We start from the raw sequence: 24800 nt of genomic DNA on the forward strand, positions 1-24800 counted from the left end.
CATAGCGGGAGAGGAGATGTGGATTGAAGATGATCCTGGGGCGCGAGCGCCAGGAAATTGACTTTTTGACGTCAGAATGAGCTGAGACTCATCTTTGGAGGTTTGAGTGTATTTACTATATGTGCGAAAGCGTGCTGGAGTGCGTCAGTAATTCCGTCTGAAGAGAGGGGAGGGAAAGTGACGATGTGTCTTTGAAACACCTTCGGCTTTCTCTGGTGACATATTACATCAACCCATAAATCCCCTTTTGAGTCCTAGACGTGCAGGACGGGTGTCGTACAATCCTTCAGGATCTATAAGGGTCTACAGGAGTTAACAAGACGCCACACCCGGTCGCGTGGCGGGTCCAGACGTTTGTGATTGAACAGGACTGTGGGTGTGATCCAGGTGTCTCCACAGCTCAATATTTCACTGAGTTATTACTCTGGAGAAGGTCAATGTGGACACTAAATGTTGGTGGAATTTAAATGAGCTTGCCCATTGATGACCTCTGTGTGACGAACCTGACGGCTTTACATGGAAATGGTCTGCTGACTTTGACAGGACGGCGGAGATGGTGAGGTGTGCGTGATGGTCGGTCCACGCTCCACGGTCAGATGAGAAACGGTATAATGTGAGGAAGTAAAAGCTCATTGATGTTTTGGTAGTTGAAAAATATGGCTTTGTCGGCTGTAATGTTGTTATAGTGTGTTGATTGTTGTTAGGTTGGAGGTTTGGCGTTTGGTCCTACAGTGGCGTAAGAATAATTATACTGTCCTGCAGGATCTCTGAAAGTGGAACGTTTGTGTTGAATTTTCCAAACCTGCCAGGGTTTCTTCCAAGGGAATTTTTCATCTCCCCCGTCACTTAATGCTTGTACATGTGAGATTGTTTGGTTTCCCGCTGTAGAAGTGCCTGGTTATGGCCATTAGGGCTGTGTGTACCTTTGCCAATGAACGTTGGTTGCGAAGGTCTGCGTGTATTTATTTATTGGTTTGTATGTACGTATTTACCAACTTTTCACGAATACTACTAACACGAATTGCAAGAAATCATCAGGGATGATTTGTCATTTACATTAGAATTTAGGACGTTAGCCGCTAACCGTTTCCGAATAAATCCCCAAATGCTGCAAAAAATGTCCCATACAAAGCGGATGAGAGAGTCCACGTCTGTTGCCATGGAGACACTCCAGACCTCGCAGCTAATATCTAGATTTGGCAAGTATCCAGAAACACTGGTGTGAGCGCATTGACTTGGGTAGTGGTTTATCTGTGCGCCTCAACTGCTTCATCCAACAGGCTAGTTAGCATCGATATGAGCTAACGGCTATCATGCTACCGATGCTAACTCGGTTCCGCAAACAAATGTGGCGTTGGTGAAGTCAGCGCTCTACCGAGTGTAGCTCTAGTTTACAATGTGATGTGTAGATCATGATTGTTGATGTGAAAGGCTGACTGAACCTGAACAAATTCTGTTTTACAAAATAGAGTAGAAATGACTAAAGACAACAAAGTGTACAACAGTTTCTCTTTGGTAATACTGCTGATGGAAATGTTTAAAAATTGTTATAAAAAAAAAAAAAGAAAAGAGCAAAAGTGAAAAACGATTAAAAAAATGATTGAAAATTGGTCCAACTTGAATTGTCTGCCTAAGTGTTTCTATTCATTGTAAATGGAAATCATCATTGGAAAATTGACTAATGGCGATGTTGGAACTGTTGCTAAACTGAGCTGAAGAATAGTGCATCTATCAGCAGCTGTAAAGTGGTAAAGTTACAATTCTAAATTGGAAAATACGTAGACTCAAACTGGATTTTTTTCTTTTTTTTTATTCCAGCACTCTGTAAAGTACATTTGTTGTCACTCAGCACAACAGTATGTATACATGTACATGAGTAATCATCAGTTCATTCAGACACAAGCCCAAGTTATGGTACTCGAGTTAACACTTCAAAGTGAAGGGGTGCGTCCCAGAAATGAGTAGCTGGTCCTGTTGATGTATATTTAACGCACTCGCCACTTCCAATCTGAGTCCTACAGAGCACTGAGGATTTCAGTCTGGTTCGTCTTTGTAAATGTCGGCTGTAATCGCTGTGAACTCAGGCGAGATTTGAACAAATAAGGTTTATTTAGCTTCAGAGTTTAGCTCCGCTTCAGTTGTAACTGAATCACTTCAGTGTAATTCATAGTACCGCCTGGGCTCTAATTTCAGATGCCATGCAAGAAATCATCTGCAACACACTTTTATTGGAAAGGCCTTTTATTTTTTATTTTAATGAAATATTTTTTTAAAAGGGCAATTTCACCTACAACATATTGTGGGCCAAAGATCAGCTCTTCCTTTAATCAATGCGACAGTAATTCATGGTTGTCCGAGTAATTTGCAGAGAATTACAGCCTGCAGGGGGAACGTTTACTCAAGCGAAACGCTTTATTGTTGTTTTTATTCACCAGCACCCACCGTCTACCCTGCTCTCATTTTCTCACTTGTCACATTTCCACATTTAAATAAATGCACCAAAATCATGCTCACAATGAAGGATGTGAACAAATATGTCCAGGAAATGATAGTATTTCAACTAAAAACAGAATAAACCCTGACGATAGTTTGTGTGTGTCTCCAGGTGCCCCTGGTTAACGAAGGTGATCTCTCCCGCTGTGCCTCTCTACAATGGCCTGGTCTTCCTCTTCGTCTTGGCCAACTTCAGCATGGCAACCTTCATGGACCCTGGCGTGTACCCCAGAGGTTTGTGCACATGTGCAAATGACTCGGACTCTGTGTTTACTTGTTGTTCTTTCTGATCGAGGGATCAGACTGCTGCGTGGGTTTTTATGCACCAAGAATATCATCACTTCTGAAGGGTGGATCATTTTATTCACTTTGATGTTGGTCCGTTTGTGACACAAACACATGATCCCACCTTTAGCTTCACCCTGTTGGTGAACTTGGTTAAATAAGTTACTATTGCAAACGAGGCTTTTGACTATTTTAGCGTCTTTTAATACCTTGAAAAGTATTGAAAAGTTTGTTTCAGAAGTCCCTGTGACCAACCACATGGAGACATTAAGATCTGATCATAAACATGCTCATTATGATTTCCCTTCTTTTCTGCCACAATATTTTTATTTAACTTTTCACAGCAAAGATACAGCTTTAGATATATTTTGTTACTAAATCATACTGAAAATGTGTTCCTCTACAAGCATTAAATAAATAAATAAATAAGTACAGAACTGTATACGTGCACCTATATATTTTGTGTTACATTATATTTATTAATGTATGCACACACAAAAAACATACACATAATAGAAATAAGAACAAGAAAATCAGAAAAAAAAGTAGATTGAATTAGATCAGATTAATTCCACATGGGGAAATTCAGTCATCGCAGCAGAAATTTCACAAAGCACAAAATAGTTAAAGACAGGATAGTTACACCCAGAAAAACACACTATGAGCATATACATAGATAATTAGATAAATATACAGTATATGTGTATATATACAGTATATGTGTATATATACATATAGAAATATAAGCAATCAAGATGGGGAAAAATACACTTGGTAGCAGCAGCAGTAATATATACAATATTTACAATATTCTGTGTTCAACAGTACCAGGACGGTGGTATTTACAACACATAGGGTCAATCAAATCAGATAATAGTGTCTACATGACACATTTTTAACCAGATTGACATTTAATTGTATTACTTACAACTCTTGTATCCATAGCTATTGTGTATTGATGATTTAAATTTAAAAACCTTTCAGAAAACCGTAAATATGGCTCATAAGCTGCTATGTAAAATTGTGAGTATTGCCTCTGCTATTATCCACTTCCCATTGGTGGTAAAGTTTGTAACAGTGGCACAGTCATCCAACAGTAGCTGGTAAAAGGCCACATTCCCCCCGTGCAGGACACTGGGACGTATACAAGCCGCCTCGCTGAGGTTATTCAACGTCTGTCAGCTGCTCAGATAGTCTCAACAAACAACTTGGCCTTCCTCTTCCTGATACAGACTCCCTGTTCTCAGCCCGATCCGGGTTAAGTAATGATGATTGAGGCTATTCCTCTGGGATATTTGTAATGCGCTTGTAAATGATAAGCACCTGCTTTTTGCTTACTCTGCTCATAAAGGGCTGATAATTATCAGGAAAAAGTCTAAAGTAAACTTGTCTCCCCAGAGGCTGCTGCTGCGTGTTTTACTGTACAGCAGGAGGCGGACGAGCTCTCTGCACTGATAATGTTTTTAGAGTCAACAGAGCTCACAAGAACAGTTCTAATTAATAAAAGAATTACTGGCAGAACAGTCATTAATTCTCTGGAAATTGGGTTGTTATCTCAATTGTCAAAGTGAGAATGAAAGTTTGGAGTCGATGAAGGGTTTCTCCTTCCATCTTTGACAGCACACTCACTTAAAATCCTTTTCTTTTTCTTCTAGAAACTCCAAATGAGAGTCACCAATGATTGAAAGACTGCTAATAAGGCTGTACAGTTTTAAGGAAAAACATCAGAAAGTTCTGCAATTTTCAGTTTAGTGCAGTTTCTTGAAATTTCACTGCAGTTTGTGAAACTCGCTAAGAGATGTTTTCCTCATTAGACAGTAAATTTAAAAAAAAAAAATGCTCTGGCTTCATGCTGTCTTTTATTCATTCTACAATAACAGCCTTAGTTTTCAAATAACTGTGCTTTTATGTGCATATCAAGAGTACAAAAGTTCAATTAAGGGTTTCACAGATCGAAGCCTGGATGTCGCCTAATGGTGATGCATGCATCCATCCATCTTCTGTCCCACTAATACTGTGGGCCAGGGCAGGATACACCCTGGACAGGTCGCAGGGCAAACACATATAGACAGACAACCAACCTCACACTCGCACCTAAGGGCATTTTAGCGTCACCAATTGACCTCCTGTGCACGAGAGCCACTGCACCACCAACATCCCCTGAGGATGTGGAGTGTGGAAACACATCATCACACATTCGTTCATTCGTGCTTCCTGCTGGAAGGAGGACCATCTTCATCTACATCCCACATTAGCAACTGGTGCTTTACGGGTCCCATGCGGCCTCCATCCGTGTCGTTTGTGCCCCGCGAGTCATTTTCGAAAACCCTCGACTGATTGGTTTCACAGGTGACAGTGGAGGACGATTTACAATTTAACCAGACATTAATACGACTGACTCTACGAATGCATACTGATTTCATTAATCTAAAACACATAAAAATAGATTGTTTTTCTTGTGAAATCAGGAGCAGCAATTTATATTTGTCCTTGTGCAAGAAGTACTTGGTTGTTTTACCATCTTTAATCAGAATCGAAAGTTCATGAATACAACATAAGATGCAGCTTTCGTAGGTATGTCACGTTATCAGCTGTGTGAGCCTCATTTTAAAGGTTCAACATGTTTCTTGGCTCCAGTTAAATTTGATTTGAAGGAAAGTGACAGAAATGGCTCTTTTGGTCGTAAAGGTTGCAGACCTCTGGTGAAACTCAAAAGTGTAGCTGGTGTCCATGTGAACCGTTTTTAGGCCCAACAAACTGATTTCTTTGCTTTTCTTGCTTTAAAGTTCGACAAAGAATTTCTCCCTTCAAAGACGACACGGCCTCATTCTGATGTGTCCCTCAGCAGAAGACAAAACAACAATAACCAGAATGAAAAGGAAGATATTGTGTGCTGGGTCTTTGTACTGCTCGCCACAATGGCCGTCTGTTTCCACAGGCAGTGGACAAAGCATTATGTACATGTAGGCTTAAGATGCCTGTTTCCAGTGCTTATTTTAACCATCGTGTCAATTGTTTCAGTCCCTCTGAAGAAGCTGTTCAACCTGCACGAGTGTTACGGCACAAAACGAAATCCTTTAATTTCCTCGCCTCACATTGTGCGTAAATGAGCCATTCCACAAAGGAGGATGGACTTGTGATCAATAGCAAACACTTGTGCATGCACACAACGACTAGTGTAATGATTGGATGGTGGGAAATAAAGAGACTCATAGCGCCGTAGAAAATTAAGCACTTGAAGCTGGAGCGTCAATAGGTAATGTTCCACCTGACCTTCCTCCAGGCAGCCGTTGAATCAGAGCAAGAGGTAATTGTATGCACAGATTACTGCGTTGGAACATAAATAGTGTTTCCCAGTTAGTCTTAAACCTGTTTAATCCTGTTTCAGACTGCACACCTCTTACTCATAAATGTCAGAATTAGACAGTGCTTTATTATTATCAAGGATAACACTGCAGAAAGAAAGTTTAATATGGATGTAACACCAAACTCTAAGAATACTTTCAATTGGATCTGTTTATCAAGTGATTGCAAATGAATTTCTTCATGCAAACAGAATAAAGCCAAGTGTTATTCCCACTGCGTAAATGTGTATTGTAAGATCCAGACCACTGCCTCGTCTGCTAAGCGCTTCAAGCGCAGAGCGTTTGTGGGAAGGAAGCTCTCAGAGGAGATGCAGGCATGACTGCTGTTTGTGTCCGCTGGCTGAGGCGGAGGGTTTACCTTTCAAAATCCATTTGAATCGACTTGTGAGCCATAATAACGAAGCAATCTCCCGCTACGGCGCAGTTCATTTCTGCACTCTGCTTTTTGTCTCTCTTCTCTCACTCTTTTCTTTATATCCCCGTGTACGTGTGCAGCTGTGAATCACCCTGCAGTTATTATTGTGCCGCTAGATTATAGTCTCGTGTTTTTCTCTCCATCTCCAAAAGCTTTCAGTTTTTTAGGGAAAATTACAAAGTGTCACTTGAACAGTTTGACTGCGGCTTCACGCCATGGGAAATGTCACTTGTATTGTACGTTTGGAGCTTTTGGGGCTCAATTATTTTTTCAGGTTCCAATGACGCAAACCACCAAGTCCCCATTAGATTAAAAAAACAACAAAAAAAACCCATGTCTATTATGAGAATGAATCAACTTGTGGGAAATAAAACTATCCCAGTTCTGCTGTAAGTGAGTCACAATGTTCTTCTTAATGAGCCTTAATGCCCAAAACAGATTGAATACGTTCACGTTTACAAAACGGTGTGTCAAGACGGCGAGCAGCAGTGGTGAGCACCATTTAAGAAGCTCCCCCGGTGCTGCTGTCAAACCAAATCATGGCTGGGAAAACGTTTCCTTTTCCCATATCGCTGTCTTTGTTTATACTGAACGTTTCCCCTCACACTGCACCTTGTGTGTGTGTGTGTGTGTGTGTGTGTGTGTGTGTGTGTGTGTGTGTGTGTGTGTGTGTGTGTGTGTGTGTGTGTGTGTGTGTGTGTGTGTGTGTGTGTGTGTGTGTGTGTGTGTGTGTGTGTGTGTGTGTGTGTGTGTGTGTGTGTGTGTGTGTGTGTGTGTGTGTGTGTGTGTGTGTGTGTGTGTGTGTGTGTGTGTGTGTGTGTGTGTGTGTGTGTGTGTGTGTTTGCGTGCGTTTGTGTGCTACAGCCGATGAGGACGAGGACAAGGACGATGATTTCCGCGCGCCGCTCTACAAGAACGTGGAGATCAAGGGCATCCAGGTCCGGATGAAGTGGTGCGCCACGTGTCACTTCTACAGGCCGCCTCGCTGCTCGCACTGCAGCGTCTGTGACAACTGTGTGGAGGTGTGCACCCATCAACCCCCAGAACTGATGCTCGCTCCAGCGGAGCGCAAAGTTCAAGGATCTTCTTCACTTTCAATGACATAGTACAGAAAAATTTGTTTGTTTTTAACCTTCAAGATCCCATAATTAAATTGCCGGGATGCACTTTCCCTCGTCTCCTTTCAGGATTTCGACCATCACTGTCCCTGGGTGAACAACTGCATCGGACGGAGGAACTACCGCTACTTCTTCCTGTTCCTGCTGTCGCTCAGCATTCACATGATGGGGGTCTTCTCCTTCGGCCTCATCTTCGTCCTCCACCACCGAGAGAGGCTGGCAGCGCTGCACACCACCGTCACGTATCCTCCAGAACCGCAACAACCTTCTTTTACTGGACCATTTTACCCCTTGTCCTCCATTTTCATTCTCACTATTTATGTTGTTGTGTCTCACCTTGACCTTCACGCCCAGTTTGGTGGTGATGTGCATTGCGGGGCTGTTCTTTATTCCAGTCATGGGACTCACGGGTTTTCACATGGTGCTTGTAGCTCGAGGGCGAACAACCAACGAGCAGGTGAGGAGAGCTGAAGGAAGCGCTTTGTATCGGATCCCGCAATCAAACATTTATTCATCATATCAATTATTTATCCCATGAAAGTGATCTGTGCCTGGCTGTTAGCAGCGAGCCTTCTGTCACATGACGGCTGCATATCTGATGTGATGCGGGCGGTGAAAGGGAATGACACAAATGCTAATAAGCAGCGCGGCTCTGACCCAACGGGCAAATTGTGTGGCTATAACCTTTCTCTACAAGTGTCTGCATGTATGTATGTGTGTGTGTGTGGCCTTGTGCTTCCGTCACTGCCCGCTCTAAACAACACATTATGTTCCTCAGGTGACGGGCAAGTTTCGTGGAGGAGTAAATCCTTTCACTAGGGGTTGCTGTGGCAACGTGGAGTATGTCTTGTGTAGTCCCCTGGCACCCAGGTAAGATGCTTCACTACGCTGCACATGTACGAGCAGAACATATCTGCTTTTCTTGCGGAGTTCTGTGTTTTTTGTGTGTCTGTGCAGACTGATCCATGTTTATGTGCACACGTGTAGGATTGTGGCCCTTCAAACTCCCCCCATGACATCCCCCATGCAATAGCCAGTCTAATGACTGTAGTGGTAAAAACCAAATCGCACCATGCTCCGAGGTGGCTGCAGTGTGGATCTAGTTCTGCCTGAGAGCAGCCAGCGACCCCGGGGGGGGGGGGGGGGGGGCGGCCAGCAGATGGCTGAGAGAATTGACTCACTCCATAGAGCAGCAGTTAATGGGAAACAGTGCAGAGCGAGTCAGTGTGCTTTTTACACACACATCCAGGCAGAGCATTGCTACAGCCACGATGCCAGTTTTACATCCCATCGGGGCGAGTCCCCTTCCATTAAAATCAACAGCGCAAACTGCAGAGAGGCGGCCAGCAGGTGGGTGTGAAATGCTGCGTTGCCGGCGTCTGCTGGGAAGCTGTTGAACGATCCCCGGTGAAAGGTTTTTGATTTACTGAGTCACTGGCTCAGATAATGTGAATGAACTTGCTGGAAAAACGGGTTGAGATTCGACCACAAATTGATGACATTGATGAGTAATGTACGGAAAGAATAATGTTTTGCAGCCATTAACAATGAGGCAAAACAATGGTAAATATAAGACAGGAATGAAAAAGTATTTAAATGTTACTGTCAAATTAAGTTACTGTTAAAACACAATGGAATATAACTGAATTAAAAATACCATAAACATTACAAACATACAAGATAAAAGGTCAAATGATATTAAAATCCACCATATGTCAATATTTTGACATGAATGTAAATTTGAAAAAAAACATATTAAGATTAATACAAAAAATCCTCTCACCTTTTTTTAAATTATAGTACTTCTGTTTTGTCCTGTCTTGTATTGGTTTTATGCTGTTTTTAACTTTTGATATTTATGATTAAAATATCACTGATAGTCATGAGCGAACTGGAACATGCATGCGCAGCAGACGGCAGTGCAGAAGTTTCGGAAACAAAATTCCGTAATTTTGTTCGGCAGGACCTGCACTGCCGAACTTTCGTCTTGTTCTTATGGAGTATGAAGAGGCCTTTACTCTTCTTCTTCTTCTTCTTCTTCTAACTCTTCAGGTTTAACCATTTCTGATTAAGACATGAACAAGATGGTGGCTTTGTCCCCAGCCCCCCACGATGTCTGAGTGGATAGACATAGTGAATGAGATTTATGTAATGGAATCTGTAACATTTTCAATCCGCCTTAAAAAGTCTACTTTTGTTAAATTATGGACCAAATGGGTTAGTTACATCCAGTCCTTACGACCAGATTCTATTGAGGTTACTTGTATTTAGAAAGTAACATTTCTCACTCCCTTTGGTTTTTGGTGTTGGATTGGCATCTCTGTTTTTTATTTTTATTTTTTCTACGATCAACTGTGCACACTGTTTCTCTCCCTACTTGTTCTGAGTTTGTTGTTTGTTTTGTTTTTGTTTTGTTTTTTGTTTTTTTTTGTTTTGTTTTGTTTTGTTTTCTCTTTCTTTTGTAAAAAAGGAAAAAGAAAAGTGGATAATGTGATGACTTGTCTTATAGAGGAAAAACATGAACAAAAAGACAACATAACCTTCAATTAAAATGAGTGCAACATAACGGTATGGATGATGTTTACTGATGTTAGAAACTCTGCGCAGGTACACGCTGGACCCCAGGAAAAAGCCTCAAGTGAAGATTCAGCCGCCGTTCATCAGACCGGACCTCTCAGACAGGCAGGTCACTATCAAGATCAGCGACAACGGTATCCACAGCACCATCATCAGCTCCAAGGTGAGTCATCCATCAGTACGGCTCTGCTCCTTCCGAGATTCACTCACTTGGGGTTTTGAAGGCGTCATATTTAGATTTAATGTGTAATTTGTGATGAAAGAAGAAGCAGAAATAGTTTATGACGATGGCGAGGAAGGCTAAAATGAAAGATGGTGTAAAAATGATTTATATTTGATTAAAAGAGAGCTTCATTACACCTTAAAATAACCAGACATGAATGGCATAAATGTAATTATATGATGCAGATAGTATTAAAAGTTGGATCCGTCATCAATAACAATATATTGTTTGCAAATACAGGAAATGTACTACTTGTGCAGAGTGAGTTCAGAGCAAATCCCTCCCAGTGCTTCCAGAGGTGTAAATTATTAAGCAGAAAGAGGATACATGGACCCGACGGGGTATATTCCCCCAAAACTAACCCAGAAAGTTGCCCCCTGGTTCATTCATGCAGATTAACACAAGAAACAGAGAATTTAAAATTTCTGACTTAAGGTATTCTGCTAAATGTTTATAGTCTTGTCTGCCTTTTTAAAGTTGTGCTTTAAAGTGTTTTACTGTACAATCCCAGTGTTCAATATATGTACAGTTTCAAAAACTGGACGCATCTGGAGGGAAAGCTCCAACAAAAAATGGGAAGTAATCAGTCAAATAGCTTCAAAATTCAAGATTGATCAACTTTATCTCAAATGGCGTTCATGTGACAAAGTGCAATAATTTAAAAACCACAAGGAAATATGCAGTTATGAAGATTAAACAAGAGGGTGTTTAGTTTTACAATGCGTGACCTGTGTCAGGAGCAGCATTAGGAAGGCTGGCGGATGAAGCAATAAAGGAATCTGCCTGTTTTTCCTTTGTGGGGGAACTGAAGGCATCAAACAGACGTGTGATCTGTCAGGCTTTGCTAGAACAGCCTTTTTGGTTATCTGGACTCCAGTTATTGTGGAGGAGACTCTTAACGATGCAGAAACAGTATGAATACAACATTTTATTCCCTTTAAGAGCGAGATTCCACAGCCCTCACAGCTTTAAACATCAGCCCAGAGCCCGTGGACTACACCGTTTCAGTTTCTTTCCTCGCCGAGGCTTCTTCAGTTTCTCTCTCTTTGAGTCATACATTACTTGTTCATTGTTTCTCTCCTGTCTGTCTCCTCCTCTATCCACTGTCATGTAGCACTGCTTTCTCCAGCTGCTGCAATAAAACGCACAACAAAAAGGACTTGGGTTTATTTATTTTGTCACGTTTGGGTTAAGTCCAGAATGGCTTTTAGATTCGGGGAAATTAGAAAAAAAAAAATTCTACACTTTTACACTCCTGTCATGAATGAATCAAATCATCTCCAAAGACAGCGCGCATCATATTCTCTCTCTCGCTCTCTTCCTTAACGACTCAGAATCGGTTGAAAATGTGGGGAATGTGTTGAAGTAACTTTGTGAGACCTTGACGCCTGCCGCCCGTGTCTCACTGGAAGCGTAGGACACCTCAGTCTCAGTGTTACACAGGGATCCCACTAACTTGGTGAAAAGCTCCTTTACCATAAGGATTAGCAGCCTTTTGAAAAAGCCGTAGACATCATTTTCCGCTTCATTAGCCACTAAAAAGAATACATTTAAACTCATGCAGAGCATCTGCTGAATCACCCCCCCACCCCCCACCCCCCCTTTCTGGATGCTGTTAACACTCTGTTCTCCCCCCTTGCAGTCCAAAAGCAGCCTCGATGGACTGGATGATAAAGAAATCCAGCCGCCTCTGCCACCCAAAGCCGACAGGTACAACCAGCTGAAAGGCCAGGTGACCTCTAGCGAAGGTAAGGACCACAAAAACAAAACAGGGCCACACCCCCCGCACCTTCATCCTCCCTCCTGTCGGTCATCACCCATCCACTTTCTCCTTCCAGTCATGGTTGCAGCAAACCGCCATTCCCCAAACTCCCTGCTTAGATCACCAGTATCCCCCCCTTGCTCTCCCCTGAGCTGCTGCTTGTTTCCTCTGATAGATGTTGGTCTCGAATGCCAGATCGATGGCCTTTTTTTTTTTTTTTTTTTTATGCCTGGCCGGGGAATCGGCGTGATTTGTGGCAAGGAGGCGAGCCTTGCTCACTGAATCAACACCAGATTTGCAGTACGATTTTAGAGTGAATCATTACGACATGAATCACCATCCTTTTTCTTTTTTTCCTGGTGATATGTTGCAATGAAGCTCTGCCAAATGGAGGGGTGGGAGAGGAACATGGTCAGAACTGCAAAATGACTGCGTGCAGGAATCAGAAAAACTACTGAAGTGCTGCTTGAGGATTTTAGTTAGTGTGACTAATGCTCCTGCATTAAGTAATATGAATTATCAATCGTATATAGTGTGAAGAGCAGGTTTTCCTCCTGAGGATCTTCAGTGTCATGGTGCATTATGTCAGGGAGTGAACGCCTTTCCTTCCCCTGTACACTACTGCCACCTGGTGGTGATTCACAGTACTGCAGTTGGTCGAAATCTTACCTTTTCTTAGAAAGCTTCTATTTCGGGGAGCGAGGCGGGGCTTAAATGGAGTAGGACGCGAGTTTGGAGGCTCCTGCCGATTTCGTTAAAAAATTGTAATTCCTTCGCGCTTATTGGTCACATATTCATTTTTATTCTACTTTGGCACACCTTTTGTTTGGAGGTTCAACTCTGAAGTGAGTAAAATGACTGGGAGGAACTAGAAAGCTTCTATTTCTTGAGACTAAAGAATTTCTCTGAAACATTCATGCGTAAGACCACAATTGCAGAAAAAAGTGAGGATCTTTTCCGTAGGCAAACATCTGTGATGCTTTTGCACGAGTCATAGAGCTAAATATCAATCACAGAGCTGGACGTTGCCATCTGGCTTCTCTGTAATTGTGTGAATTTCCAGAACAAGAGCTTCTTAAGTTTGATTTAAGAAAAAAAAGAAAACACTTGAGAAATTACTTGTAATCCGGGCTGTCATTCCATTTCTTTTTATTTCTGTGGTGTTAACTGTTTTGGGGTTTTTTTCTGTTTCATGTTTGGACTATAGAGACCTCTCTCTCTGGTAAGAGCCATCCTTCTACTCCGGCCATGTACAAATTCAGGCCATCCTTTGGCACCATGCCTAAAGTTCACTACCACACAGCAGGTGACAAGGTAAGATGTGATTTGTATGGAGTATTTGAATCACTGCGTTGGTCCTTTAAGCCACCCTACTCGCTGTAGGACTGAGCTCTTCTGCTCCTTGCCCTCTCAGATTGTCATGCAAGACGACCGCAAGAATTCGGCCATCGTGGAAGAAGGTGTCCGTGGTCACGACTATCGATCCGAGCCCAACCTGGACATGCCCGAGTACACCAACGCTCCCCTACACCGCAGCTTCCAGTCTTCTCCTCTCCAGCTGGATGCCGACCCCATTAGCTCGCGCTCGCTCAGCCTGAAACAAGGTCACCGCCGGCCGGAGAAAGGCCAGCTCCCGGCCCTGCAGCCTCAAACCGTCACCTCCACCCCCTACAAGAGCGTCTTCTCCCCGAACACTCTCTCCAACCGGAACGGCAGCCTGTCCTACGACAGCCTGCTCAACCCCAGCATCTCCCCGGCCACTGCCGGCGAGTGCATGGCCCACCGCGGCGTGCCGTCCGTGGGCTTCCACTCGCCCTACCTGCCCGCCAAAATGTGCCACATCCGGGAATCTGACATGCAGAGACATCATGTCGCCCTCTCATACAGTCCAGTGATGCCCCCTAGGGTGGTGGGCAGACAGTCGCCGCACCCGAGGGAGAGAGACCCGTCCCCCGTGCGCTACGACAACCTCTCGCAGACCATCATGGCCTCCATCCAGGAGCGGAAGGAGATGGAGGAGAGGGAGAAGCGCCACATACAGCACGGGCGCTCTCAGACCCACATCTATGGCCAGGACTCTGGCGTGTTTGACGGAGGCTACGGCCTTCCCTCCAACGCCTGCTACTCAGACGGGCCCCGTGGCCCCGGCTCTAGAGGCCCAACGCCGCCTGCCTACGGAGGCTCCAGGGACAACCTGATGGGGGTCGGCCTGGTGAGCTACGGTCAGAGGACCCCGGTTCTCCGCCACGCCGGCTCCACGCTGGGCCGAGCCCCCAGGACTTCATCCACCTCCCTGCACACAGACCACAGTAGCTCCAACAGCAGCCAGAGCCGGGGCCACGAGGGGCCCTATCGCTCCCCGGCCCACCAGCCACACTCCCCCGCTATGCCCCGGTCCCCCTCCTACTCCCACCAGAAATTCTCCTACATCAGTGCCCACGACAGGACAGACTCGCCTCGTCTGGGGGGCCCAAGGTATGAATCCTAACGTCCCCCCCACCTGCATGATGGAGACTGAACGTAAACCAACACTACTGTACAGAGACGACATGTAGCATTTGTTTTAAGGTGTTTATTTATATATTTTTTGTATTTGTCCAGCGGCTGTGTTCTGTCCATTTCTTCATAACTTCTGTTTGGTGTGAACTTTGGTCTGATTTGTCTGTTGGCCTTTCTAGAAAACCTTTTTTTTTTTTTTTTGTATCATTTCACAAAAGTCAGATGAATAAAAAAAATAATAAAATGTGACAACTAATTCCTTTTTTCCTTTGCATGCTTTTCACCTCGTCTGACATTCCCAAGCTCCTCTCAAGCGCACACTCGGCATTAATCATCCACACTGTTGCGATGCCCCACATTACTAATCTGCATGCTTCCACCGATGCATCATTGTCTGATTGGTGTCGGCGCTCCGCTGCTCCCCCGTTGTGTCGAATCACCGTCTCTCTTCTTCTCTTCCCCGCTCAGAGAGGCCATGAAAGTTAACGGGCAGATGGACTGCCACCCGGGCGCCGCCCTCAGCCCCAGCCGCCACAATAACGTCAAAAAAGTGACGGGCGTGGGAGGAACCACGTACGAGATATCGGTGTGAGCGGAGACGCCGCAGCAGCTTCAGACGACAACGGCCTCTCCGCTTCAAAAGATTCTTTAGCTACTAGTCGGGGGCACATAGTAACTTCCTGGTTTGGATGGATCGTCCAATCAGAGGACTGCTCGCTGTCTCTCCAGGTTGTCAGATGATAATGCTGCAGGCTGTACTGTAAGTGTAAGGAGTGTTGATTTATTTTTTTTGTCTTTAACGGTTGTGCGGCTCTTCATCTCGGACCTGTTCTTACTGTCGTGTCTCAGCTGTGGTTTTATGAAGTTGTTCCCAGTTACACACACACACACACACACACACACACACACACTGCTCCGGGACTGAACTTAACACTGACACTACGGACTTCTCAGGAAGTCTCGGTGCTTTACATGAACTCGTACTGTTTCACGTCGTCTCCGGCGTAACGCGGAGGTTTACAGCTTCGAGGAGAGATGAGAAAGTGCGGGGAAGAAAAACAAAAAGGAAATGAGATGAGCAAGTGGGGATCAGTGGTTTTGGTTCATGTCTGGCGGTTGCATTCCTAATCTGCTGAGAAAGGCTTGCTTTTATTTCAAAAGATTAAACAGAACAACAATTGGTTAAAAGAATTTTCTCAGGAATCAATGCAACACGCAGAGATACTTCAGTAGACGTGAAGTCATGAATGTTTCCTCCGACAGTCCAGTGCTAGTTTCCAGGCCTTGAATATAGCTCAGCACCCTTTATTCTCATGGTGAAATAAATCATCACGTCTGTCTATGAAGTCCGATCAGTTCTCCCGTGACACAAGCCAATTTATCCAGAGGCGCAGACGACCTCACCGAGCCCGGCCTCGCACAACCAAAACTGAAGGAAAAGTGTTTGAGCATGTTAAAGCTTTGTGTTTTAATCCTACGAAAGAGGAGGAAAAGAACTGGTCACCCATTATTATTATTATTGTCTAGTTTTCTTTTTATATAGCCAACCTTTGAAAAGCTCTGTTTGTTACATGTTTTTCTACAAGCCTGGAATGGATGTTGAGTATTTCATTTTTTTTCTCCACAAATTATGAATTGAAAACATAAAAGATAATAAATTGTGATTATCAGCTATGTGATGATGGAAATTAAATATTAAAGACTCCCCGTGTGCCGTCAACAATCTGAAGGCTCAGGCTTTGATGGGAAGCGTCCCAGAGGTTTCTGGAAACCAGTTTACAGTAGCTGTCTGGTACAGCTCTGCTTCGTCCCACCACTCCCAGAGGCTTTTTCTTTTGTTATTTACATGTTTTTCTTCTCGCCATGGATAGTAACTAAGTGGACGGTGACCCCGCATGCCAGATGTAAAGTGTTACATTAATGCCAAGCTACATTTGCATTGCAAATAAAACCATTGTTGCCTTTCTGAGGAGATAAAACAGTGGCTGACTTGCTGTTGTACATAAAGGGACAATGAAGTACCATCAGTGTTTTGCACTCGCGAGCGTCTCTCTGGGGGGGAAATAAACCGGCGGTGTACACAGAGATGTGATTACGGGATTCTTTCCTCCTTCCTGTTTATAATAGATCTGGTTTTCTACAAACGTCACACCTAACGCCAATACATGGTGAAATCTTGTTTTGTTTTTGGGCCATAGTTGGATATTACGAAGCACACTGGTGTAGTGGTTAGTACTCATAGTGCTGATGTCTGTGTGGAGTTTGCATGTTCTCCCTGTGCGTGTTTGAGGTTAATTACCGACTTTAGGTTGTCCATAAGCGTGAATGTGTGTCCCTGCCCGGGGGACACGCCTAGCGGTTTAACCCAAAGCGATATAGAAGACGTATATTTTCAAAGTCGCCATAGAAAGAAACTTCCAGCGAGTGTAATCTCCCCTTTAAGGCCTCACCAGCAGCCTTAAACAGACAGGATCCACATTTCAGATACTAAAAGTAGTTGCTATTGTAGGGTTAGTCTGGAATAACATGAGTGAAACCCCCTCCCCCTCATGCCATTTACTCTGAGACCACCACATATCGAAGCGCTATCGATGTCATTCCTGTTTAAGACGACTGCCATTATTAGTCCGATGTTCTTGTCCTGGGATGGACGTCGCTGCAGGTCAGGGGCCGTTCCTCAGCAATGACGACCACAAGCTGAATCTTGTTTGAAGTTCAATATGTAATAAAAAAAATAAATAGAATACACTATATACTGTACATGCGTTCCTATTTTTGTGAAGAGGAAATATTCCCCAATGATGAGCAGAATAAAGAAAGTTTCCAACTGCGAGTGGATCTGATTCCTTCTTACAGACATGCATGTTGGTGTGGCCTCGTTTTTTTATGGGATAAGAAACAATGGATTTCTACATGAAGGCAGGATTAAGGTCTTTGACAGCTTTTATTCGAAGTTGGAAGAAACATTTCCAATCACTTGAGCGCAAATGAGAAGCAACATTTCATCCATATACATGTATTTACAGATGCACTGGCACTTCGATGCACGTCAGAGGCAGAGAAACTCATTTAGTGGAAAGAAAAGGAGATGGTGGTGAGCACACGGATCAAACAGGACACACACTGTTACATATACTCTACATGCTTTAAAGTCTGGGAATGTTATGACCTAAAAGAAAAAAAACTAAAAAAACACAAACTTGCTTTTTCTCGTGAGAAACTGGAAATCAGAGCATAGCTGCCCAAAAACTGATGAACCGTTTACTTTGGACCTGATGGTTTTTTCAGATTTAAAACAAAAAGGGGGAAAACGAAACCTTCGCTAAGTGCCTCTGATCTCTTTATCAATCAGTGGATGCTGCCGTCTGCAGCTTTCATCTGATGCCTGTGGGTTCTCTCTTCACGTCGGCTCCCCTCAGAACTGAGAGGAGAAACCATCTAAGTCTACAAGGCATCCACTGAGAAGTCTTCACCTCACTCGATTAACAAGTGGAAGCATGAGCAGTGGACAGAGTGAGAAGGCCCATTGAGATGCACCGTGCTGAGAATGCACCTCCATAATGCCTGGTCCCTGACCCTGAGCAGGCTACATTTTAATCCTCTCCTCCTACGTATCCCGTTTTAGAGAAAATAAAAAACAAAAACAAAAAACACCCCAATGTGGGAATCGTCATGATCACAAGCCTCCTTTCACAGTTTGTCTGGAGTAACATGGAACTGGAGATGACAGGATGGAAAGTGTGGCATCCAATGGGAGGGTAAGCTCGTGTTTCCCCACTGACTTCACTATCTTCTACTTCCCCCCCAGGTGGCGTCAAATGACTTGTGATCTTGAGGCAAAACAGATAAAAACCCAATAATATGCAAGTGTCCAAATTCAGTTTAAGAGTCCGTTGTAGAAAAAGAGGAAAAAACGGATAAATTGTAGATCAGCAAAGCAAGTTCTTGGTTCTCAATTCTTCTCTGCTGTCACCTCCTTTTTCTCGTCTTCCTTCTTCTCGGGCTCCTTTATGTCCTCCTTCTTTCCATCCGACGCCTTGTCTTTTACGGAGAGATCCTCCAGCTTCTCTGCCACCGTGTTTGCACTATCCGAGTCGCCTGCAGCACAACAGGGAAACGCTTTAAGCAAAATCTTACATATATGTCATCTTTAAAATGTGGAAAAATGTTGTGTGAGGACCTATGATACATATTGCACATTCAGTAACCCAGTGCCGCTGTCCTACAAGGTTTTATCTAAAAGAATAAGTGGCTTTAAAGTATTAAAACACAGGTAAGTTGAAAGCAATTTTCATTATTGTCTCAAATTCAGCATTCAATCACTCAACATTGGTTGTTTTGAAGTTAGCAGATCAGGTGATAAACATTTAGAACATATAAAGCTACGAATATCTTTTTTTGTAACAGAATAAACGAGGTTCATTCATTGGTTCATCTCAATGAGAAATTCTAAATGTGATCACGAAGCAAGGATCAAACGAGGTAATGTAGCAGAACACATCGACGCCAGCTTTCTACAAAGCCGGTCAAGTGTCACATTCTGCGCCTTCATGTCGCAGACAGAAAAAGTTCCCTGCCGGAGTGTTGCAGCAGGGAACAGAGTGAGTCTGCAAAGCTTGGACAGTCTGGAAAGTGGAGGCGCTGAACAAAGACGTGTGCAGAAGGACCTCAAAATGATTCATTCAAAATAAATTGATTAAAAAAAAACAAACAAAAAAAACAACAACACAAATTTTGTCAATTGGAATTTCACACTTTCGTATCAAAAAGCTCCAGAAGTTGGGAGTTATACGGACCTGTTGTATTTGAATTTTTTCTGATCTCGTCTTGGCACTCCTCAAACTTCACCTTGAACTTCTGAGCATCTGTGAACAAGAAACACAAGACATACTCAAACATCTCGGGCCAGGTTTAACCATTAGGAGGAAAAATTTATATTTTTATCAACACTCACTTTCTGCATTTAAAAAGCGGATCGCCAGATTTTCAGGTTTGGGGCATTCATCAGCGTAATCTGCCAATGTGCTCCACACCCAGGCTCTGTCACTGCCAGTGATGGGCTTCAGCTCCATCGAGACTGTGACTGTAATTCAAACCAAACAATGTTAGTCTTCACATACATTCAGAACTTTACTAGAACTCGCTGCTCCACTTAGAGACAAAATCAAAACCTAATGATTCCTTTGTGTTGGAAACTGAGATTCATCAAAAGATTCTGACTCACTTCAGTTTTAAACTATCTCCCTCAGGATGATGCAGGTATGTTTGTTTTTCGCAGCATCACAAGCTGCTGCACTGACATGATTTATTTATTTTTTGCTCAAATCCCTCCAGTTTGACGCAGACTACTAATAACTGTAAGAAAACAGTCACTTCTATCGACGCTGGCAAACCAAGAAGTTATAAACAAACTCTACAATCTGTTCATGTTTACATCACTTGGGGTCAATCGATTTCCCTAAACTTTCCTGAACAACTTCCAACCTGAGCGCGCATCCATCCTGGGATGAAGAGCGTACAAAGCATGGTTGGGATTGTCTCAGTCGTGTTTAAGATCAACATCAAGATTTTGTGCTAAACAAAAGACGTCAAAATGACTAAATCAGAAAGCACACCTTTAACTATTTGGTTATTTTATTTATATGATGAAAATCAGTTCAGACAAATTGTTCTTGCCCCCCCCCTTTAATCATATCTTCAGACAAAGCGTTAAACTGCTGCTTCAATAGACTCACTTTGATGGTTGGCACAGATCTTGAGGGTTCGATCTCTCCTCATCAGTAGGCGGACTGTGCCCTTCTCTTTGTGTTTAAGCATCTTTACGTCACCGGTTCCTCTCTCCTTCCACTCCGGCGGGTTGTTCTCAGAGGCAAAGCGATACAGTTTAGCACGCCTGAGAACATAACGGTATATTTCATTACAAGGTTGTCACAAATAATCGAGACTGGCGTCACGGGGCAGGAAGAAAAACAGCAATACGACTGTAACCACTCAAGTGCTAAATAACACACAGTTGAACAAAGAGGATGATTATTATTATTATTATTATTATAAACTCACATTTTGAAGAGCTCCTCCTCATCCTCCTCTAACGTCTTCACGTCCTGCTCAGGGAGAGACACAATGGGCTCGAAGTGTGGATCGTGATTAGAGTCCTCTGCGGTGTCGGCAGTGGTGTCATGGTCCTCTTGGTCCTGAAACAGAGACGATGGTAAACGATTCACTCGGGGTGTAACCAGCTGAAGAAATTATTCACGTGGCTGATCTCAGTGTGATTGTTCTCATACACCAGAACAAAGTGACTTCAAACAACTGCCCAGGCCACGAGCGCCACAATGGAGGGATTTAATTGCTCATCGGTTAAGTACAGCTTTTGTTTGGGGGAACAGGGGAAGCCTTTTGTTAGTCATCGTTGCTGAGTCAAGCATCTTTAATGCCGTTTGACTTTGAGTTCACATACTGATACTAAAAGATCATTTCAAACAAAGAGTAGGGAACTTCAGAACATATGAACTCGTGGATGTAGATTATACATTATAGACGCAAATTGTGTTCTCGCAGGGGGGATTATAATGAATGTGCATAATTGATTTAAAAACATTAAAAACTAGAACGGGCACCCAGCAGAGCGCATCCCTTCACCAACGCCACATTTGTCACCATGGAAACCAATAGATTACAGATTTATTTGATCCAGCGCTCCAATCCTTCCATCATTTGTCATGGTCGTTTGAATTGCTTCATGTTGTCGTAATGTTAAGGTTAAAGGATGTTCTGTTGGTTCCTATTCTTTTGTGTTAGAGTGAGTTGGTACGTGATTGAGAGTGAAGGAGGCAGAGTTAGTAGTGTGCCAGCAGACGACCAACGGCAGCGTCAGCCCTGATGGACGGAGCACCGTGGAGGTCAGATCAGATATTTACTCCATTGTAGACACACTGGAGTAAATATCTGACCTGCCCAGGATCTGTTGGCTCCCAAAATCTATTGGGTTGATCTTTGGATGATGACAAATCCAATCCCTCTCTCTCTCTCAAAAAAAAAAAAAAAGACTACCAAGAATTACATATACTACGGTTTTATAAAAGCAATCGACAAAAGCACTGAAGGCATCTTTTGCAGTGAAAAACTACCAAATTAGATTTTGAAACTGAAAGCTGAGGAAGCACCAGACCACCAAACACCCCGAGACGGCGTGTGACCCCAAACAGTTTATCCTCAGAGATAAGATACACATAATTACAGAATTAAAAAAAAAAAACTGTATTCCATATATTGTGTGTTATGAGGTTCCTTTATTTATTGTAAGTGAGTGTACACAGTGTGGTGGTGGTGGTGTAGTAAATAGTAAACAATTTGGACATAATACAGACAGCAAATGAGGCACTGTTTAACAATAAAAAGCAAATGTGAGACAATGGTTTGGAGGAGATAGTTGCAATGATAAAATTTACACTAGAAATTGCAAGAGAAAAAAAAAAAAAAGTCTGATAATTCAACAGAAAGCGAGGACACTACTACAGCTGCTAAGAACCACACGGATTATATAGATAGAAGTCGTGTCATGACAATGTAAAACTAATACAAAAAAAATCGATTTAAAATGTTATGACGGAGAACAAAGACGCCAATCCACTAAAAGGGGAGTCCAGTTGTTAGTTACGTTGATGTGCAGGAGCACTAAAGGAATAACGAAGTTCACTTTCTCTTCATTAACTTCCAGCATCATGCACTTTGTGAGGAGGACGCTAATTAGCACCATAGCACGTTGGCTCCATCGCCGTTAATGCGAACTGAGGAAGCATCAAGGTTTAATTACAACAAAACTGCAGCAGTTTCATTCATTTGACGAGAGGCGGCTTGAGCGATTGAACAGCTTTTATCGAGGTCTGCAACTCCAGGAGCTTTAGTTCACTTCCTTCGTGTCAGAAAATAAACATTAAACTTTTAAAAAAATCCGGAGCGAACTCATTGTGACGTTGGGAGGCCTCTGGGCTAGCACCCCAGCCAGGAGCGGATCGCGGGGTTTTGTTGCACCGCGATGTCGCTAAACAACAAAAACACGATCGGTTAGTTGGAGCGGCTCGAGCTTTATCTAGTAACTAGTGCTAAAACAATAACTGCTCCATCACGAGGAGCCACCTGCCCCCCGAAGCCCTGCTGCTAGCCAAAGCTAAGGTAGCCTCATGTTAGCATCTGTTGTTTCTGCAGACAAAAGGCGAAGCGGCGGGTTTTAAAACCGCGACGCGACTTATTAAAGATTAGATTTAGATTTTGAGACGAGAAAGGGAGGAGGGTTAAGCTCCTGCGGCAATACCGCGACGCAGCACCATTGTCGCCAGTTTCCAAACTTTCTCACATTCTAGCACGTAAAACACAACCGAGGCAACTAAATTTCCACATCAGGGCAAACATATGTCGTCGGATGAAGCGGGGCGCACGAGCTCACCTTCGGGTCTGCCATAGTATTGAAGATGTTTGAAGATTGTGGAGAACTTTGATAGATTCAAATCCAGAACCGGCCGCCGTTTCCCTTCAGCCGAGATCACTTCCGGCTGCAGCTTCCGCGCGCTCAATTCCCCGAGAGGTACCGATCTGCAAACAAAGGGCGCCGCCATTTCTCTCTCGACACCGGAAGTCACGTGTCCTTCATCCGCTTATTATTATTATTATTATTATTATTATTATTATTATTATTATTATTATTATTATTATTATTATTATTATTATTATTATTATTATTATTATTATTATTAATGTTTCCGGTCACTCCTATCTCCTTTCCTAGGAGACTTCCTTGTTTTTGGGGAAAGGAGATCACGTTGTTTTAACAATCGGACCGCACTTCAACCAGGTGACTGGAAATATTCTATATGGTTTTATAGTTAAGAATTCTTTGCATGACATATCAATTAAAACCATTGTAATTTTGGCCCAAAAACATGTTTGCACAAAAAAATTGATTTCTAAAGTATATGCCAAATTTTTATGTGTTTCATAATGAGCTGTGTTTATTCTTCTCATCACTGAAACACATGAAGAAATGAACTGCTGTGAAACACCTCCACGTGGGAGAAGATGAAAAATTCATGGACAACCTCTAGTTTCTGTGACATTCTCCAAGGACAGAACTCTTTATTTCTTTCTCTATTTTATTTTATGTCTTTGTTTTTTCTTCTCTCATCTTTGTTATTATTGTCTACTTATTCCTGTTTTTATTTTATTATTCATACCTCTTGTACGACTGTTGTCCTCTACAATTGTACAAAATGATTTCTTCAATAACAACAAAAAAACCTCTATGAGGTGACGTAATAATAATAGTAATCTGATGGCAGCGAAGGTTAGTGACGTCTGCCGTGGTGAAAAAACTATTAATTTCTGAAAATGGACTAGAAAAAGTGCATTTAAAACACTTTCCCCATTGCCTTTAACCGCTGATATAATGTAAAATATCACAAGGTTTGGATTGAAATGAAAGAAAAAGAGGCTACGAATAACAAAAGTGAAACTAAAAGAACGGCACATTGCGAATAGTTGCTCACACTCGTCTTCCAATCAGAAGTCAACATTAATCTAAAATATGTATGATTTTATGAAAGTGTTACATTTATGCAAGATATGGGCCTGCATAACGTTGTAGTCATACAAATGTACAACAGCTCAAAGCATAGGTGAATGAAATATGTTGAATAAAACAACGTGACTAAAAATGTCTCTGATCCCTTTTTCTTGAATGACAGAGTGCACTGTTTTATGTCAATTATAAACTGATAATATGGCCTGCATATCATAAGAACCAACACGCATATCAGTAAACACTGATAGACTTTTTTGTGGTTTGAAGTTGATAAGACCTAAACAGGCTGTGCAACTGTACAGTGAAATAACACTGCAGTACGTCCCGGAGCGGGGCGGGGCGGGGCGGGGCGGGGACGGGGCGGGGACGGTATGGTAAGGCAAAGTGCACCCTCCCTTTGACCATCCCACAATTAGGCAGCTCTGCCCTGGCACATGGCACCACGAGAGGAAGTACTTCCTCCTCTTCTCAAGATGGGCATGTGTG

The 24800-nt window shown here is 43.0% G+C and overlaps 2 protein-coding genes across 2 annotated transcripts in view; one reads left to right on the plus strand and one right to left on the minus strand.

The window, feature by feature from the left end:
* zdhhc8b (zDHHC palmitoyltransferase 8b) overlaps nt 1–17569 on the plus strand; it is a 73255-nt gene extending 55686 nt beyond the window's left edge. The window contains exons 2-11 of the mRNA XM_080467697.1: nt 2606–2727; nt 7423–7580; nt 7746–7918; nt 8031–8133; nt 8455–8546; nt 10284–10416; nt 12119–12224; nt 13446–13552; nt 13653–14713; nt 15206–17569. Of these exons, the coding sequence (XP_080323823.1) occupies nt 2606–2727; nt 7423–7580; nt 7746–7918; nt 8031–8133; nt 8455–8546; nt 10284–10416; nt 12119–12224; nt 13446–13552; nt 13653–14713; nt 15206–15329 (2179 nt within the window). The 3' untranslated portion in view covers nt 15330–17569. The remainder of the gene's footprint in view (nt 1–2605; nt 2728–7422; nt 7581–7745; nt 7919–8030; nt 8134–8454; nt 8547–10283; nt 10417–12118; nt 12225–13445; nt 13553–13652; nt 14714–15205) is intronic.
* ranbp1 (RAN binding protein 1) lies at nt 17563–23326 on the minus strand. Its single transcript, XM_080467699.1, has 6 exons — nt 23184–23326; nt 20798–20931; nt 20473–20630; nt 19692–19820; nt 19534–19602; nt 17563–18835 (listed from the first exon to the last, which is right to left on the minus strand). The coding sequence occupies exons 1-6, from the start codon at nt 23196–23198 to the stop codon at nt 18690–18692; spliced, it is 651 nt and encodes a 216-aa protein (XP_080323825.1). The 5' UTR covers nt 23199–23326; the 3' UTR covers nt 17563–18689.
* Between the last annotated feature and the right edge of the window lie 1474 nt (nt 23327–24800).

This window comes from Lipophrys pholis (genome assembly GCF_963383615.2).
Source record: "Lipophrys pholis genome assembly, chromosome: 7".
NCBI classification, from domain to species: domain Eukaryota; kingdom Metazoa; phylum Chordata; class Actinopteri; order Blenniiformes; family Blenniidae; genus Lipophrys; species Lipophrys pholis.